The sequence below is a fragment of the Abrus precatorius genome, unplaced genomic scaffold, assembly GCF_003935025.1.
Source record: "Abrus precatorius isolate BTA unplaced genomic scaffold, Abrus_2018 Scaffold8, whole genome shotgun sequence".
In the NCBI taxonomy this organism is placed as follows: Eukaryota; Viridiplantae; Streptophyta; class Magnoliopsida; order Fabales; family Fabaceae; genus Abrus; species Abrus precatorius.
Genome location: NW_020874428.1, coordinates 19159792 through 19178436, shown reverse-complemented (window position 1 = coordinate 19178436; position 18645 = coordinate 19159792). Strand labels below are relative to the sequence as shown.

The 18645-nt window shown below is 32.7% G+C and overlaps 1 protein-coding gene across 1 annotated transcript; it reads right to left on the bottom strand.

The window, feature by feature from the left end:
- Window positions 1–7203: 7203 nt before the first annotated feature.
- Window positions 7204–16659, bottom strand: LOC113874386 (kinesin-like protein KIN-4C). Its single transcript, XM_027512609.1, has 27 exons — window positions 16540–16659; window positions 16194–16340; window positions 15918–16070; window positions 15588–15832; window positions 15258–15397; window positions 14944–15068; window positions 14588–14624; window positions 14395–14486; window positions 14170–14286; window positions 13976–14089; window positions 13747–13830; window positions 13455–13656; window positions 13102–13202; window positions 12815–12913; window positions 12624–12737; window positions 12434–12550; window positions 12254–12334; window positions 11948–12019; window positions 11767–11860; window positions 11647–11669; window positions 11420–11505; window positions 9610–9681; window positions 9292–9519; window positions 8973–9117; window positions 8644–8730; window positions 8026–8568; window positions 7204–7762 (listed from the first exon to the last, which is right to left on the bottom strand). Exons 1-27 carry the CDS (start codon window positions 16657–16659, stop codon window positions 7337–7339), a joined length of 3864 nt encoding a protein of 1287 aa, XP_027368410.1. The 3' UTR covers window positions 7204–7336.
- Between the last annotated feature and the right edge of the window lie 1986 nt (window positions 16660–18645).

Below are 18645 nucleotides of genomic sequence, written 5' to 3'. Positions count from 1 at the left end.
TCTTTTCACCCAACCTGCCAAAGATTTCACTATGCCTCTTCAAGTTAAAATCCGAGAGTAGTCTTTGGTCCAACCACTCCTAACTTCTATGAAAAGCTCATGATGATTAGCACAATTTGCTAGCCCACTATCACTTAAGATTCATCTTTATATGATAACCCTCAAAATTACTGAAATGTGAATAAACTCTTAGAAAAAAAAGAGCAAAAACGACTACGTACACGATTTCTTACTGACCTTTTTGAACATATGTTTTCTAATCTTCAACATTATTATGAATACACTTCTTTATCAACAAAATTCTCATGAATATACTTTGATGCAACTCTATTATCTTATTATGATGATCTTCTTAGATCGATTTTCTGTTCAGTATAATCAACCATTTTATGTATCTTCAAAATCTATGTGATGCATTGTTTTTTAAGTCTAATGTTTCTCAATTGACATATCAGTTACATTTTAGTCTTAAACTTCATCATTAGGAGTTTGCCTTTATAAGTTCCCTTTCCATATAGATTAATTGGATTCGTTCCATGTAGCATTACTTTAATTTCCAATATTCTTTTTCTCAACTTATTATAGAATGTAGATTGCTTTCTCACCTTAAATATCATTATTCTTATCAACAATTTTGATACTCCTAATTTTGAATTGAGTTTTGAATCTGCATCTAGAGAGTTCTGATCATCTTTGCTTCCAATTTATCCTTTAGATATCTAAGAAAAAAGTTTCTCATGAATTTGTAAACTTTCTTTCTTCCATATTCAAATATTGATTCCTCCGTACATTAATTATTGAATTTATCGTTGTCACGCAACTAAAAAATTTTATTTGTGCATTATCTTTTGAAATTACTTTTGCGATAATTTGAACATTTTATCTGTATGTTATTTTACTTTAAATTTAAGATAAGTGTTGGTTTTCTTGATGATAAACTATTATAGGCAATTCAAGTTTCTCATCATTTTAGCCATCTTTTTCATTTACACATTGAAGATTAACATAAACTCATAAGACTAAGTCATAAGTATATTTTATTATATTAAAAAAACTCATAAGACCAAGTCAAATTTTCCTTTAAGTGATAAAGTAAATTAATAACATTTTTAGTATGTTTATATATTATCAAAACACAATACGAAACCTTTAATTCAAAGGATTTTCACTTAACAAATTCTACTGAGGAGGGTTATATAACCATCGTACTCTTGTTGTCAAATAAAGATTTGTCCCGTGAGGGATGCAAAAAGGGTTAAACTTATAGATATACCTTGCGGTATCATCAAAGTGAATTGGATATAGAAAAGTCCATTCGCCACAGCATTGAATATTGGATTGAGTTATTCTCTCATATTCGAGTAGCCATGTATAAGACACGAACGCAATGATACAAATTTTTTGTTATTGAAGGGAGGGTATACAATTGATATCAGCTAGGAAGGAGGCAAACAAGGTTCCCCAGAAGCAGGGAGAAAGAGAGGGAGATGGAAAAACAGATAAAATGCATTATAGAGTTTAAACAATATGGGTACTTTCATTACATGCTCTACAACTCAGTTAAACCTTTTCTTTTTTCTTAATTTCCCAAAGTGCTTAACTTTGACAAGCTATGCCAAATGCTTAATTTTATTTCTTACATCATTTGCTTAGAGCAGCTGATGAAATTAGTCATTTATGTTTTTTCAAGTGTTAATATGTGTTAATTCTTGAAGTTGGTTTTCAGTTTAAATAGTTGTTGCATTTTGTTGCTTTTCGGTTAAGGATTGTTATTAAGGGTTGTTATTTTTCCTCCTCTTTTTTTTTCTGTGTCAGTTTTATTCCCAGAGAGCTATATATTTCTAGCTTTCCTTGTATGCTGTAACTCTTTTTTCTGAAATAATATCTGATTTATTCAATTCCAAATATCTCAAGATGGTATCATAGAACTTATTCGATCCTCTTTCTTATTTTTTTCCTTTTCTTCACAAATCTTCATCTTCTCCATGGTTGTGACAGATTATGCAAACTTCAACACAAATCCTTTGAATCCATATTATCTCCATTCCAACGAAAATTCGGCATTGATCCTTGTTAGTCCTCCATTAGATGGCAAGAATTATCATGCTTGGCCTCAGTCAATGAATCTTGCAATCAAATCGAAGAATAAATTGAAAATCCTCGATGGAAGCTTACCAGAACCACTTCAGAGTGATCCTCTTCATGAACCTTGGGATAGATGTAACACTATGCTCCTTTCTTGGCTTCAAAGATCTGTGCATGATCAATCCTGAAATTAATTCTCTGGATAGAAAAGGCCTCAGATGTATGGAAGGATCTTCACAACTGATTCTATCAAGGAGACATATTCAGAGTTGCAGATCTGCAAGAAGAACTTTACAAATTGAATCAAGGTACACTATCAGTTTTAGAGTTTTATACTGAATTGAGAACCATTTGGGAAGAAATAGACAATTTCAGACCTACTTTAGATTGTAAATGCTCCACTCCTTGCTTTTGTGGTGTTGTTGAATCTATGAAGAAATATAAGGAACAAGATTATGTAATTCATTTTCTTAAAGGATTGAATGAGCAATATGTTCAAGTTAGATCTCAGATAATGTTATTAGATCCATTGCCTGACATAACCAAGGTTTTTAATATAGTGATACAACAAGAAAGACAATTCAATATTGTTCTTGCTCCTTCTGACACTGCTTCTGACCTTAAGGCACTGGCTGTATCTAGCTCTCAAAATTCACAGCCAAGGAATAATGGAAATTATAATTGTGGTAGAGGAAGAAGTGGTTATTCCAACAGAGGCAGAGGAAGGAATTATCAAGGAAGAGGTCAGCAATGAACCTAGTTCTGGACCTATTGTGAGAGAACAAATCATACAGTTGATATATGCTACTTCAAGCATGGTTTTCCACCAGTTATCAATCCAAAAATGCTTGAATGGCTAATTTTGCTAATGCTAACATTTTTCCTCTAGATTCTGATACAGTTGATACTTCAAGCCATCAAGAGACTCCAAGATTAGGGATTAATTTCATTGAAGAGCAGTATCACAGTATTCTTGATCTTTTGGAACAATCCAAAACAAATGCATCAAGTGTTGCACATTCAGCTAATTCAGTCACATCACCTTCTGTCTACTATACTTCCTCAGCTAACTCAGTTGTTTCTCCTTATGATCCTCTTTCAAATATTTCTCAAGGTAAACAATTCAATAAGTGGCTTCTGGATACAGGTGCCACTGACCACATGACTTTCAATTTTCACAGTTTTGCTAAATATAAGCACATTCAACTAATACTCATTTCCTTACCTAATGGCATTAAGGTAACCACTTCCATTTCTGGTACTATCATTTTGTCTGATTCATTGATCCTACATGATGTCTTGTATGTCCCAGATTTTCATGTCAATCTGGTATCTGTCACTCAATTGATCAAATCTCTGCAATGCCATTTGATTTTTGACACTAACTCTTGTACAATTGTGCAGAATACTTCCAGGAAGAAGATTGGTTCAGCTAGGCTGCAACATGGATTATATGTGATGAATCTTCTACCACAGAAAAATAAATCTCAAACAGCTTCAGCCTACCAGACTACTGTTGTCTCAAAAGAAACCTCTCTTTGGCACCATAGACTAGGCCATGTTTCAAATTCTCTTATGCAAGTAATACTTAGACAATTTCCTTTCATTCCTCATTGTATAAATACTTCTCCCTATGATATTTGTCATTTTTCTAGACAAAGAAAACTGCCACATTATACTAGTGAAACACATTCAAATAAAATTTTTGACATTCTAGATGGAGATATATGGGGACCATATTCTGTACCTTCCCTATCCGAGCATAGATATTTTCTTACTTTAGCTAATGATTATTCTCGATTTACATGAATTATACTAATGAAAACAAAAACTGAAACCAGAAACTGTATAATACAATTCATTTCTTATATTGAAACACAATTTAATACCAAGTTGAAGTGTTTTAGAAGTGATAATGGTGTGAAATTTCTGTTGCATGACTTCTTTTCCTCAAAAGGCATAATTCACCAAAGAAATTGTGTGAAAACTCCCTAACAAAATGGAATTGTTGAAAGAAAACATCAACATATTTTGAATGTGGCTAGAGCAATTTTCTATCAAGCTAATATTCCTCAAATTTTTTGGCATTTTGCTATACAACAAGCTGTGCATATCATTAACAGATTACCTACCCCTTTATTAAAATTATAGTGTCCATATGAATTATTGTATGCTCAGCCACCTAGCATGATTCACCTAAAGGTTTTTGGTTGTTTGGCCTTTGCTACTACAATCCAATCACACAGAACCAAGTTCCAACCTAAAGCTAAAAAATCTGTGTTCTTAGGTTATAAGGAAGGCACCAAAGGTTATGTTCTATATGATCTCCAATCTCATCAAATTTTTATCTCAAGGAATGTTATACTTTATTAAAATGTGTTTCCTTTCACAGGGTTATCAAGCATTCATCCTACAAACCAACCTCCCATATTGACCACCACAAACACAGAAACCTTATATTCTCCACCCATACCTCCTAATAATTCTCCAATAAACAACACCTCTTCTCTGACCCATGAACAAAATGTTGCTCTCAATCCTCTTTCAGAAATTCATTCACCTCAACCCACAAGACATTCCACCAGAATCCGACACAAACCTTCTTACCTAGCAGATTTTCACTGTAATTCAGTGATTGCTCCAAACCGTTCCAAGATTCCTTCTGCAGGTATTCATCCTTATCCCCTTTCTTCTGTTCTTGACTACACTCATTGTAACAATTCGTATAAAATTTTGTCTCTCTGTCACTACTATTCCTGAACCAACTTCATATACTCAAGCATCTAAATTGGATTGTTGACAAAAGGCCATGAATACTGAGTTACAAGTTTTACAGCAAAACCAAACTTGGTCTCTTGTTGATCTCCCAAGTGGTAAGAATCCTATTGGCTGCAAATGGGTCTACAAGGTTAAATATCATGCTGATGGGTCCATTGAAAGATACAAAGCCAGATTAGTGGCTAAGGGTTACACACAATTGGATGGAGTTGATTTCTTTGACACTTATTCACTTGTTGCTAAGATCACTACTGTGAGAGTCTTACTTGCTTTAGCAACTGTCAAAGACTAGTTTTTGGAACAATTAGATGTGAATAATGCCTTTCTTCATGGCAATCTAGATGAAGAAGTTTACATGATTCCTCCTCCTGATTTGCTTCCATCTGGTTCCTCTAAGGTTTGCAAGTTGCATAAGTCACTCTATGGTCTTAAGCAAGCTAGCAGACAATGGCACAGCACTTTGTCTACTACTCTTATTTCCCTTAACTACAAACAATCTTCTGCAGATCATGCTTTATTTACCAAGTCCACTTCTAATTCATTCACTGCATTATTAGTTTATGTGGATGATATTGTTTTAGCTGGCAATGATATGAATGAAATTTCTCATGTTAAACAAATTTTGGACGATAAATTCAAAATCAAGGATCTAAGTTCTCTCAGATACTTTCTTGGCCTTGAAATTGCTCACTCCAAATCTGGCATTCACATGAACCAAAGGAAATATGCTCTTGAACTTCTAGAGGACAGTGGCTTAATTGGATCTAAACCTGCCAAGATCCCTTTTGATCCTTCAGTTAAGCTCCAAGCTGATCAAGGTCAACCATTCCCTGATGCTGCCAGTTATAGACGCTTGGTTGGGAGGCTTTTATATCTCACAATTACTCGCCCAGATATTGCCTATTCTGTACATTAACTAAGTCAATTCATGTCCAATCCTTTAGATCATCATCACATGGCTGCTCTTCGAGTTCTTCGTTACTTAAAGGGATGTCCTGCTCAAGGTTTATTTTTCTCTGCTTTAATTCTAAATATCTCAAGACCAAGTTACAAGCATGTCATTTAATAATGATTCTTCTATGCCAACGAACTAATTCATCTAGCCACGTGTTTATTTCATTACAAACATTGCATTATTGCACATTTATCACTATATGGCTTGAAAACTTACCATCAACGTCATGGTATTCAATAAACACCCTTAAGTAGTCTCAATTTTGTAATTTATTTATAAGTTACGAAATTCTGATTTAAAAATTAATTTTTGGACAAGATTTATTAAAAGTAATTTTATCTTTAAAGTGACCAAATAAAAGTGTATTCACTTTTGAATATTAACATAATCTCATTTTTAAATAAATTTTTTCTTAATTTTTAAATTCAATAGTTAGATGTGCTTAATTGTTAAGAATCGGATGCATGTTAATGACAATTAAATACAAATATTTTAAAATGCTCGTTAGATTACTACATTTCAAAATAACTATATATACACATTTAGTATTAAAATTACTTAATTTATGACAATTGTAACAATCATAATTACCTTTATCTAAGTATGTACATGAATAAGCCCCTAAGTCTTCTTTCTTTACTATTATAGTGGTCAGTAAGTATGATCTCAGTATTAAAGTTACGTATTTAATGCTCTCACACAAAAGAAAAAATCATAATAAGCATGGTTTAATCTCAAGACACGTTAATTACGAGTTTAGATAGGACATTTATTTGTCTTTTTTTTGTTTAAAATGTTTTTAAAGATTTTATTTTATAAAAATAATGTATAATATTATAATGTCAAATTTTTATAGTTCCAACTGATATTCGAAAGAGTTTGGCACCAACAAGTTCCGAATCCAACTATTTTAACTTTACTGGTTAATTAACAAATTTTTTTAAAAAAATGTTTGACGGAAATGATGCAAGGAAGTGGTACAACTGTTATCGTCGAATTAGTGTCGTGCTATTTTTGCATTCCGCCAACGGAACTAACTATATATTCCTGAGATTTTTAATTATAACTCTACGCAATGTCATATAGTGGCATTTATACCATAGATTTATGCGCACAGATAAAACACGGAATATCATAAGAATCCGCAAAAAAAAGCAACCAACAGCATGGAATCAATAAGGTCAAGGATTTTTCGAAGTGAATAACTCGACTCATGTGATCATTGATACAAAGTGATTACACTAAAGGATAATGCCGAGATAATTTGATGATCATCAGCATAGAATCGCTTGCACAAACAGTCTAATAAGCAAGAAAGGAAGCCAAATAATCTATTTGTCTACTGAAGACAAACGAAAATCATTTTGATTGATACACGTCTAGTCACCCGATATACACACCACGGGGCTCTTCAATCTTCAACAGATACACCATAAGTTTATGGTAATGGCATGCGTCTTAAACTCTGGGTTTTGGTTTTTCCCTTAAAAGGGTAAGAAGTAAAAAACGGATTCAAGATTAACGTCCATTGTTCTCTTTCTCAAATATTTTTTTTGGTTGGACCGGACTTCTAGCTTCAACCACTTCAGAATCCTTCTTGTTGACAGATTCATCTGGCTTATTACTAGCATTCCTGTCTCCCAGTGGAAGGCCACCAACATTTGATGATACTTGTTTTCGCATAGCCCGTGGTATTCTCAAAGGTATATCTGTCTCAGTTAAACTTTTCTCTACCTTCGGGGCAACTGAAACATTTTCAGGTCTACTCCAGTGCATTTTCTGTGGTATGTTCATAAATACATTCGCTTCACTAATGCTGTTACTTTCTTTCTTTGAGACTTCAGAGTTATCTGACTGCGAGGAAGGTGGCGGGTCTGAAACAAGAACTATTGTGGACTTCCGCCATTTCTTTCTTTGATTAGCTTTCTGGGCATTTGATTTGGCCTGCAAAAAGAAACAACAATAGTTAGAAGATCGTCGTAGACCCAGCGACGCGGATGACATTAAAAAAATGCCTGAAGAAATTGATGTGGATTAATGCGATCTGCAGTAATTTGAATTTTGAATTACATCCAGTTCACATGCAAAGACATAAAAAACAAATTGATGATACAATTAATTAGACGAGTTTTCTTAATGCAGAGATAGATAAGTTTTATTATATGTTTTAAGGAAATAGTTGAATTTTCAAAGTATGACTCACGCACCAGTGTATTGCCAATATCAGAGAGAGGTTTTCTTGGCCCATGAACACTGTGGGCCTCAGCAGGCCCCTCAACCAGTGCACCCTGAAGCAACTCAGCACCTTGAGCAGCAAGGAGGCGATCCTTGTCTGCTTCCTCAGTGCTAGAATCATTACTGGTCCCTTCATTTGAGACTGATGCTCTGTTGGCACACTTGGATGCTAGGCAACCACAAGAACTCCCACAACTGTTGCCCAGAGCCCTGCACTTGCATTTGTTTGTCTTGCAAGATGAAGATTTACTACAGGAGCAGCAGATATCTGATGCAGTTTCCCCGGATGCACCTTCAAGTCCTTCTGTTGAATTATCTTTGACATCTTCTGAACTGACAGTTGACTGATTATTTTCCACGCTTAAATGTCTACTTTTAGATGTTCTTTTCTTAACGTGTATTTTTTCTGTTGGCCATTCATCATCAGTTGCATCTGGAACATAATAATCATCTGATTCTGTATCTGATACTGATAAATCCATATCCTCCAGTAAAATGGAAGATCTCCGGTGTTCCTAAATGATAACCAATTGGTCATTAACTATATCGACCCCAGAAAAAAGGGATTTAGTGATATGCGAGAGACCTACCACCTTGCGCAAGCCATACTTATGTCCTCCAACATTTACGTCAGAATATGCCGAATCTCCCACAGATTCCAAGTATCTCTTTGCACTCTGTCATAAAGTTAAAATAATATGGTTATAAAAACAGAAAGAGAAGAATTTACCTATTAATTGGAGAATCGAAGTTACAAGAATTAAGGACAGATATTTCTTCAATTTTATAAAGTGCAACCTAAATTCGGAACGGAGAAAAATTCGGGTTTTCGCATATTGGTAAATCCTAAGTTGCATTACAAAATTTATTTTTCAAGCTTAATCTGGATGAAACGGAGCTCTCAACCAAACATACTAACCTGCAACTTCAACTGATGAATAAGTTCAGCCTTCTGCATTTCCATCTGTCGAATTGAACAACTCAGCCTAACTACTTTTTCTTTTAGATCTCTTATTTCTGTGTCCTTCTCTCTGCAGGTAACTTCTTTATCTCGCAATAAACACCTGAAATATAGAAAGGCAGAGAAAAAATTCAGCCATACCATTACAAAGGCAACTTATGGTTTTTACTTGAGATTAACAGCTTTTTTATTTCAGAAGAATATCTCTAATTAATAACTTTTAAAGGCAAGTTAACTTCAATCACAGACAATAAATTGACTAGTAAATAGGCTATACCTGGAGGAAGATGCTAGATTGAATAAATGATTCATCAAATTCTTGGCATCAGCAAGGGACCGGACTTGGTTCCAACGTCCCTTGCCACTGAAAACCCGTTCCCGCTCTTCTGCCTCTGACAACTGAGATGCCATTGACACTAGTGTTGTAGAAGAAGTAGAAAGCATGTTTTCAAGGGCAAATATCCTTGAATTTCTTGCACCCGGAGACATTGACGCGAGGCCATCCCTATATTAGGAATCAGTCAAGATGTATCAATCATAAATTGCAAACAAAAAATACAACATTGTACAATAATTAACTGCAAGGCTTTTTCACCTTGTATTGTTTAGCTTCATCGTCTCTGCTTCTTCCTTCAATCTGGCAATCTCCTTGGCCATTTTAGCCCTCCTGAAATGAATAGTTCGTGAGCGAAACTATTAACAGTGATGATAACATCCACCGTTCGATATTATCAAGACATATATGCCCGGATAATTAGTAAATTGGTTCATATTTTCTCTTTGTTGAGTTTGAGCTTTGAATCATAAAGGAAATATAAAAGCAAACTTTGCAAACAAAACAAAATAAATACAAGGCTTAATAAACTGGACTTTTATTCCTTATACGTGAATTTAGTTTCTATAATTAGTGGCTCGCATTTAATTTTTCTATATTTTTAATTATTTAAATTAAGTCTTTTATTTCAAAAATTCCATCCAATAATCAACAAAAATATATTTTTATTAGAATTAATAAATAAATAAATAAATATATATATATATATATATATATATTATAGAGTAAATTTTTGAAACAAAAGATTTAATTTGAACAATTAAAAAATTATATACGAGCAAGTAAAACTAAAGCGACCAAAATTAAATATAATTAGTAAAGTTTAAGAATAAAAAGTAAAATTAAGTTTAAAACTAAAATATAAAAATTTATGAGATGAAATTCTTACATATATTAACAGGCAACTGGTTTTCAAAAGCCCTGGCCTTCATATTTTTCAAACTTGTGCGCTCGTTGATTTAATCAGAAAAAAAGTCACTCAATCTAAAGGTCCGTGAAGAATCTAAATGTAAAAAAATAATAAAAAATTATATATTTAATTCTCAGAGTTGATATTCATTTACGAAGTGTGTTTATATTTTAAGAAAAATTATATTTTAATTCATGTAAAAGTATTTTATTAAATTGATTCATTCATATAGTTTATGTTTTAGTACTCATTAATAGTGTTATTACAACAAATATTAAAATATAAGAAAACATTCTTAGAGAGACTTTATTAGTTTTTTAAGTATAAAATTTAATCCATATATGATTAGAGATAAATGTATACTTTAACTAAAATAAAAATATTTTTGGTGAAATTATAAGAAAAACTAAAAATAAAATACTAAATAAAAGAATTATGATTTTTTAGAAAATTGAAATCTCATATGTCTAAATCATAAATAAATTTATAATTTAAAATCATATATATTTATTGATTTAGTAAATATAAAAATTAATAAAAATTACAAAGATTAATAAAAAAATTATAATTATAATTAATATAATAAGTTGTTTATTTATATAACGATAAAAATTTATAAAAAAATTTATATAATAAAATTGATTTTTTAAAGTTTTAAATAACGAATAAATTTTATATTTTAAATATAATAAATATTTTATCTCTTACAAAATAATCATTTTGAAAAATTTATTAAAAATTGATATATCATATACAAAATATATTATATATAAATTGATATATATTAAAAATAAAAATATTAAAATTAATAGTTTATTTATTCTTATAAAGATAGAATAAAAGATATAAATATGAAATTAAGTAAAATTTGCATTAGTCAAAAATTAAGTGTTATATGAAAATAAAATTAAATTATAATACATGTTTTTTATCAACTAAGTTAGGTGTTTAATATTTTTAAGAATCATAATTGGTTAAAATGTATAATTAATTCATATATTTAACACATTTATAAATTAGTTCCTTTAAAAATATTTTGATCCCTTTCATAATTAACTGATATCTGCAGAAATTTTAAAATCTAACAAAGCACTTATAAGAGGGTTAATTTGTAAGTAATATCAGATACTAAAATTTAACCATGTAAAAAAAAGAACATACTCTTCCATTTGACGCTCATACGCTGAACGAACTTCGTGTACTCGGACTGTGACTTCAAGCTCATGCTCTATTGCCTGCATCAAAGCCTTCAAATAGAAACACATATATCAAGAAGGAGCAATTAAAACACCGAAGACATCCACTAAAATGTATAGAATATTTAGCAACGCCGATCGTTCATCAACAACTTAAATACTCGTGATTCACAAACAGAGAAATAGAAGTACCTGAATTCCAGGACCATTCCCGCCTGCAGCACCGGGGTATAAGAAAAAAAGGAAAGAACTGCCAGTTATTAACAAGTTCACAAAATAGGTAAAGCTGCGTGCCACAGTTAATCTCCTAACCTGTAGTTTCACGTGACGAAGCCTTTCGAGATTCCAAAAGTTCTTTTAGCCTTTTTGTAGCCAAGGAAGCTTCTTCTGTCTTCCTTTGCAATACCTGCAATGCAATGAACCCATGAATAATGGGAATTACCAGCATCCAAAATAAAACCACAATAGCAAGTGATTTTTAACATCTACTTACCATCTTTTGCCTCTGATTCAACGCTAGCAGCTTATGCATCTCATATTCATTCCTTCTTCCTTCTTTTTTAAGCTGGAAATTACTTAAAATATGTATTAGCAGTTTCCCTAACTAATCAATTCTGTGTTAAACACAAGAGATCATTCCTCATATGCACAGGGATATGATATTGGAAAAAAAAAAAAAAAAGGAAAAATGAACACCACTAGAAAGATTTCACTCTGCACAATTACAGAATGCAGTAATAAAATAAAAAGGGTAATTTTTTATTGAAAAATTTTAAATAAATTTTCTATCTGCATTTACCTGGAGAACTTCTTTTTCGCGTGAAGCTTTCCATAACCTAAATTGTTCTGATTCCTGCTTAATCTTATGTTGCAGTTGAACCTAAAGAAAATAAATTATCAATGATAATCCTATGGAAAAAATAAAAGAAACTCTGCCTTCTGCTTGACGGTACAAGTTTCATTAAGAGGACCATGGCACCTTTTGAGATTTAATTCTCTGGATCTCATCCTGAAGTCTTTTCGCTGCCTCGTCACTTTTCTGTTTTTGTCTCAACAGTTGAGCCTGAGCTTCTTGTTTCTTCTTTAGTTCAGAGACCTGGAAAACAAATAACCAGGTTAACAAATTGAGTGGCCATTAAGAGTTAAGACATTCCAATAAATTCGTTCACCTGTGCTTCCAGAGCATTTAATTTTTGAAGATATTCTTCCTTTAACTTTTGAGCGCCATCACCAGAGGTGGATGAAATATTTGCAAGATTGCACCTAAGTTCCTCAATTTCTTTCTACGAATAATATAAAAAGGAACGGAGTTACAATTGTAACATTTTAAATGCCATTCACGATAGCACAGATTAAATACCTGCAAAAATTTCTTCTCTTGTTCTAACTCAAGAAGTTTCTTTTCATAATGATGCTTAAGAACTGAAGTATCAGCATTATTAAACAGCTTCATTTCCGCCTTCAACAAAAAATTAAGAATAAAAGATTAGGCATTAAAAACATTTCCAAAATCAACACTAAACCTGTAATAAAATGTGTATCCAATATGTTGCCAACTTGTTTAATTTGATAAAGATATTGGCAAACAAAAACATAACAAAATATTCAGAATTTTTGTGATTATAAACTAGATCCGGCAACTTTTACCTCTTTTTGTTCAAGTTTCTTATCCAATTCTTTGAGCTCCTTATCCAACTTTTCTTGAAGAGAAGAGTGCTCCATTTCCTTTGCATGATCTTCCGCGTCCTCTGCATAGCAAGTTCCACAATGTTAAAAAATTATCTATTGATATTTAGGAATTCATATCAATTCAAAGTGATAGCAGAAAATGAAATACAAACTTTTGGATATTAAGAAGCCTAAAATACTGCTGAAGTGTAGATTTGCGAAACGAATTTGTCATCAAATTAATTTGATGTACTTGTCTCAACCATCACAAATTTGTCAAGAATAATATGAACATCAGCACATTGTTCAATAATACATAACAACTTCCATACCTGTTATGTCCACAGATTTGGCATCGCTATCAGAATACTCGTTACCACATGCAAATAAACCATTCTTTGATTGGAATCCACTATCATCTGAATCAACCCAGTCAACAGATTGGCTAGATTTCAGATTCGAATTTCTCAGACGCAGCAATTCACTTTCCAGATCTTGGATCTTTGACACATAAGATTTCACCAGGTCATAATCCTAGAAACAAATTCAGACCATTAATCACTGATGGATTGCTTCAGTAGGAAATTGTAATTACGCATTAGTAATGACTTGATGAGTTCAAACCTGATTTGAATTTGAGTCAATTTCATCCCAAGATTTACCATTTCGAACCGATTCTATTTTCATAATCAGTTGGTCCTTTTCTACCTAAAAATTCAACACCTTGGGTGAGACCCGGCAACTTCAATGCAAATAACACACCACGATATTGTAAGGTAACTAGCAACTTTGTTTTTTTGGTAATCGCCCACCAGTTTATTAGAATTGAGAACATAAAGGATTTAAGAAAAACCTGAGCATCACAAGCACGTTGTGCTAAACTCTCACAAGTTACTCGACGTTCTTTAAGTTCCCGCTGTAGCTCTGCATTGCTTGCTTCTAGTAAGGTTATTTTGTGTTTAAGAATCTAAAAAAACAAGGGACATTAGAAACTTAAGACCGGTAATGAGGGATCAACTTCAGAAACATCCTAAAATAATGATGTACCTGGAGTTCCTCAAATGGCCCACCAGCATCACCTTTATAAAATAGAAGCTCAGACTGTAATTGCTCAATCTGACTTCGCATTCTCTGTAGCTGAGCTCCTACTGGATCACGATTAATCTAAAACAAGAAAATTTAAAATCACCAAATATAACATAAACAACTGCTCAAAATTTAAAAAAAAAAGGACAAAAAGAAACATTGAGAACACAAATACAGAGCACTTACGATAGCCTTGTTCTGAATGTTGCGAGCACGGTTCGCATACTTTAAAGTGTTCAATGTCTCTTCAGCATTTGTATCAGCAGGACTGACACATGCTGCAGCATTCCAAACAGATTCAATATTTAAATGATACATTTGATATTAACAAGTATAAAAATTTTAAAGAATAACATCAACAACCGAGGAAGTAATGTACCTATCATCACAGTTTTGCTGTTTCCTCCAAGAGAATCCTACATATTCATTAACCAATTGCATGTCATTATGTAGATATGTCAAAAGTAAACACAACATCTTAAACTTTATCTTCACATTTTTCAGTAACAATGGCTTTTTAAAACAAGTTTCAAGATTGGAGCAATACAAATCCCTCAAACACTCAATTCAAAAGCTTTAATGGTATGTTCAAACAAAAAGAATACGCACACTCCCTTTCCCTATAATGCATGAGTCAAGGAAGCCTCAGAGCACGTCATTGAAAAAATCATACACATTATATACGGAGCTGCTCAAGGGAAGTAGATGTAATGTTGAAACAAATACTGTGCGAACCTGCAGTAGGCGTGTTAATTTGCTATCACGATACGGCACATGGCCACCTTCTTTCCGCTTTCGTTCATCCCCCAGTGCACTTATTACATTTCCAAGAGCTAATAAACCCTTGTTGATATGAATGCCTTGACAATGAAAAGACTAAATTATTATTAAATTCCTTAAAAAACTGCATTTATAAAATGTAAGATTTTCAGAATTCTATTGAGATTTGTGACAAATATGACATACTAGAGAACATATTTTTATCTTAAATCTGTTCTATTGCTATTCTTAAAATTATGGCGTATTACAATCACAAACAACAGGAATACCTTCTTTCAAACGCATGCCATCTGCACCAGTTCTTTTTGCACGTTCAGAACCAGCAAGGTCCACCAAATGTAGTTTTGCACACAAGACATCATCACCATTCTTTTGCTCCATTGTGATTGTGAATATAGCATGTGAACGACTAGACAAAGCACATAAACCACACGGTCATCATACTATGATGTAAGTTGCAGTCTAAGCAGGAGGAAAAAATGCATCATGTGTAAATTGTAATATGCATTATTTTATACTAGAGTCAATTTTATCAAATCAAACATTTAGAAATTATTCATAAAATAAATAATGCCTCAGACTTAACTATAGCAGTTTACCTTGATTGACTGTTCATGTTTGTGCTCCCAGTGGCACGAGACAATGAACCTCGAGAAAGATAAGATGACATTTCTTCTTTTGTCTTAACTTCAGCCTCAGTCACACCAGCCAATGTTATTCCTCCATTCACCGTTTCTCTAATTTGTATGGGAACTCTGGTGGGCACAGCAGGCTTTGCAGTAGAAGCCACATCTCCTCTAGATGAATTGGGATCAAGTAAGTCAAATACCTCTTCCTTGAATATCTGTCATTATTTTGGCAATTCAAACTTCAATGTTTCAAGAGTCTGATCTCAATTACAGAACAAATTCATTAAATCTATTATTTACCTCGATAAAAGATACTCGAATCAAAAACTCTGAGGATTCCTTCATAACCTGAACCCTCTTGAATATTGTCTCCATCACCTTGGGTATAATTCCACCGGAATTTTCCTCTCCGGTGTAATTGGTACCCATGGTGTATGTCTTCCCAGATCCAGTCTGAGAACAAAAACCCAGTTACCAACTACTGAAATGCAGACTAAACATAACAAAACAAGACAAAAATTCTGAAATAATTTTTTTCCCAATCATCAGGATCAATAACACATGTGAAAATTATACCTGGCCATAGGCAAGAACCGTTGCATTATAGCCATGGAAGAGCGCATCGACAAGAGGAGCTACACAATCATCGTATATTGCAGACGAAGGCGACCCCGTACTACCGTAGACATAATCATAGGTGAAAGCGTGAGACCCAATTTGCACCTACAAAGCACCCAACAAAAAAAATCACTCGTCAATTTCAGGTATGCTTATAAAAATTCAAGCTTATAATATTCACTAAATCTAAATCAAAACTTAAACCTCACACACGCATAGATCATATGAATTGACTGAGTGTGTAATAGCAGCTAACACCAAATGCAAAAAGAAAAAGTGAATTCAAATCCAAAAGAAAACGCACCTGAGGTTCACCAGGAACAACAGAGATGCAGTCTGTGCAACCAAGCAAAAGTTCAGACGTAATCAGAGGACGAATGTTAACAGCAACTCGCACGCACTGCGTTGAATCGGAGTGTTCCATCTCTAACCAATTGGAATTGGAAACCCTATAACCCAATCGAAAACGCGAAAATTAACTCGAAGAACGTCGTTTAGAGTTTCATTTCATTTCGAAACTCAATTTTTTTCACCCCAGCATAACCGTAATTGATTGTGAAAAAGCGTCGAGTGTTGAAGCTAGCAAGGTTACGATGGAAGGGGATTTGAAGTGTGAGGTAGCTTACCTGTGAAAGGAACAAAGGTAGCAATGGTGTGTGAGAGAGAGAAGGGAATGAGAAGAACAGAACGAAGGGTTCTGCGTTTTGAACAGAGAAGGGAGGGTAAGTGTCGTGATTTTGAATGTGGACGTGTTGGGTTAGATTAAAGTGGATTTGAGGAAACGGCGCTCAAGTCCGAATTCAAATGTAGAATGTGATCACGCGCGTGTCACGTGCTATGAACAATGTCAATGAAACTAACGGTAACTATAGTCAGCGTACATACCAACCCCACCCAAATAGATAATTTATGTAACCAATAATGCCTTTTCACTGGAACGTGCACAACCGAGCTTATATAAATTTTGGATCTATTAGTTAAAAAATATTAAATAAATATTTTATTAAAATTTCTAATGAAAATATATTGATATATTTTTATAAAAAATTTGAGAAAATTCTACTTTTTGTGAGATATTTAAATTATATTTTTCTCCCATTTTAGTTCAAAATATATTTTAAAAATATTTCTTAAAAAAATATGTTATAGTTAAGTTCATTATAATATAAATGAGTATTTAGATATTTATTTCTTGTGCAATGATTGAAAACCTTATTAATAACTAATTTTTGAAAATGATTATCAACTATGTTAGCTTAAAACTTATAACAAAGATATTTAAAAGATAAATGGTGTATTATGTCTTGAGTGGCTTAAATGTATTTTTGTAATGTAGTATACTTTAAAAGATGAATGGTGCGTTATGCTTTACGTAGATATTGTTAAAAAAATAGTTTTAATTTTAATATAATTAATCTCATTTATTATTGTATTTTTTCTATCTCTATATATTTAAATTAAAATAATAGTCAAACTGAATCATTTTTATCCTTTAAGAGATCTTAAGTAAGGTTATCTCATTTCTCTCTATCTTTTGTATTGTGTATAGAAAGATTAACTCACTTAATAAAAGATAGAATAATGTCTACTAATTGGACTCCTTTCTCTTTCAATAGCTCTAGACCTTAAGTCTCTCATTTCTTTATTAATTACATTGTTTTAGTGGCTAAAGCTAATATGCATCATGCTAATATCATTAGAACTGTTTTAGATGAGTTTTGTTCTCCCTCCGGTATGAAAATCAATTATGATAAGTCTTCCATATTTTTCTCTAGAAATTCTGATCTTGGTCTTGTTTAGCAAATTAGCAATTGTTTGGGTATTAATTCTACTAAAGACTGTGGAAAATATCTTGGTTTCCCTATTAGCAAGATTTTTCTTTCATCATAGACAAGGTCAGGAAAAATATTTTCCATTGGAAAATTAATTCATTATCCATGACTAGTAGAATTGTTTCAGCTTAGTCTTGTCTTATGAGCATCCTTTCTTACCTAATGCAAGTCATGTTGATCCTAAAAGTGTATGTCATGAAATTAACAAAATCTATAGGCAGTTTATATAGAGTTCCCTTGGAAGCAAGAAATGTCACATAGTTGTTTAGGACAAAATATGATGGTGGTCTAGGTTTTAGGGATCTTCAAATGTTAAATCAAGCCTATTTAATGAAGTTGTGTTGGAGAATGATAAATTCTCCCTCTTTGGGTGCAAGTCATCACTTGCAAGTATAATTTTTTTCTTGAGAAGAATCCTAGTTTAGGTAATCTTAATCACTCATCTCATCTAAAGGCATGTGTTCTGTTTGACATTTTTTCTCTCAAGGGTTGGGTTAGATTATTAGTAATGGGCTCACTACCAAATTCTAGGCTGACAATAGGATCCTTTATGTTTCAAACTTGTCCAATTTTGCCCT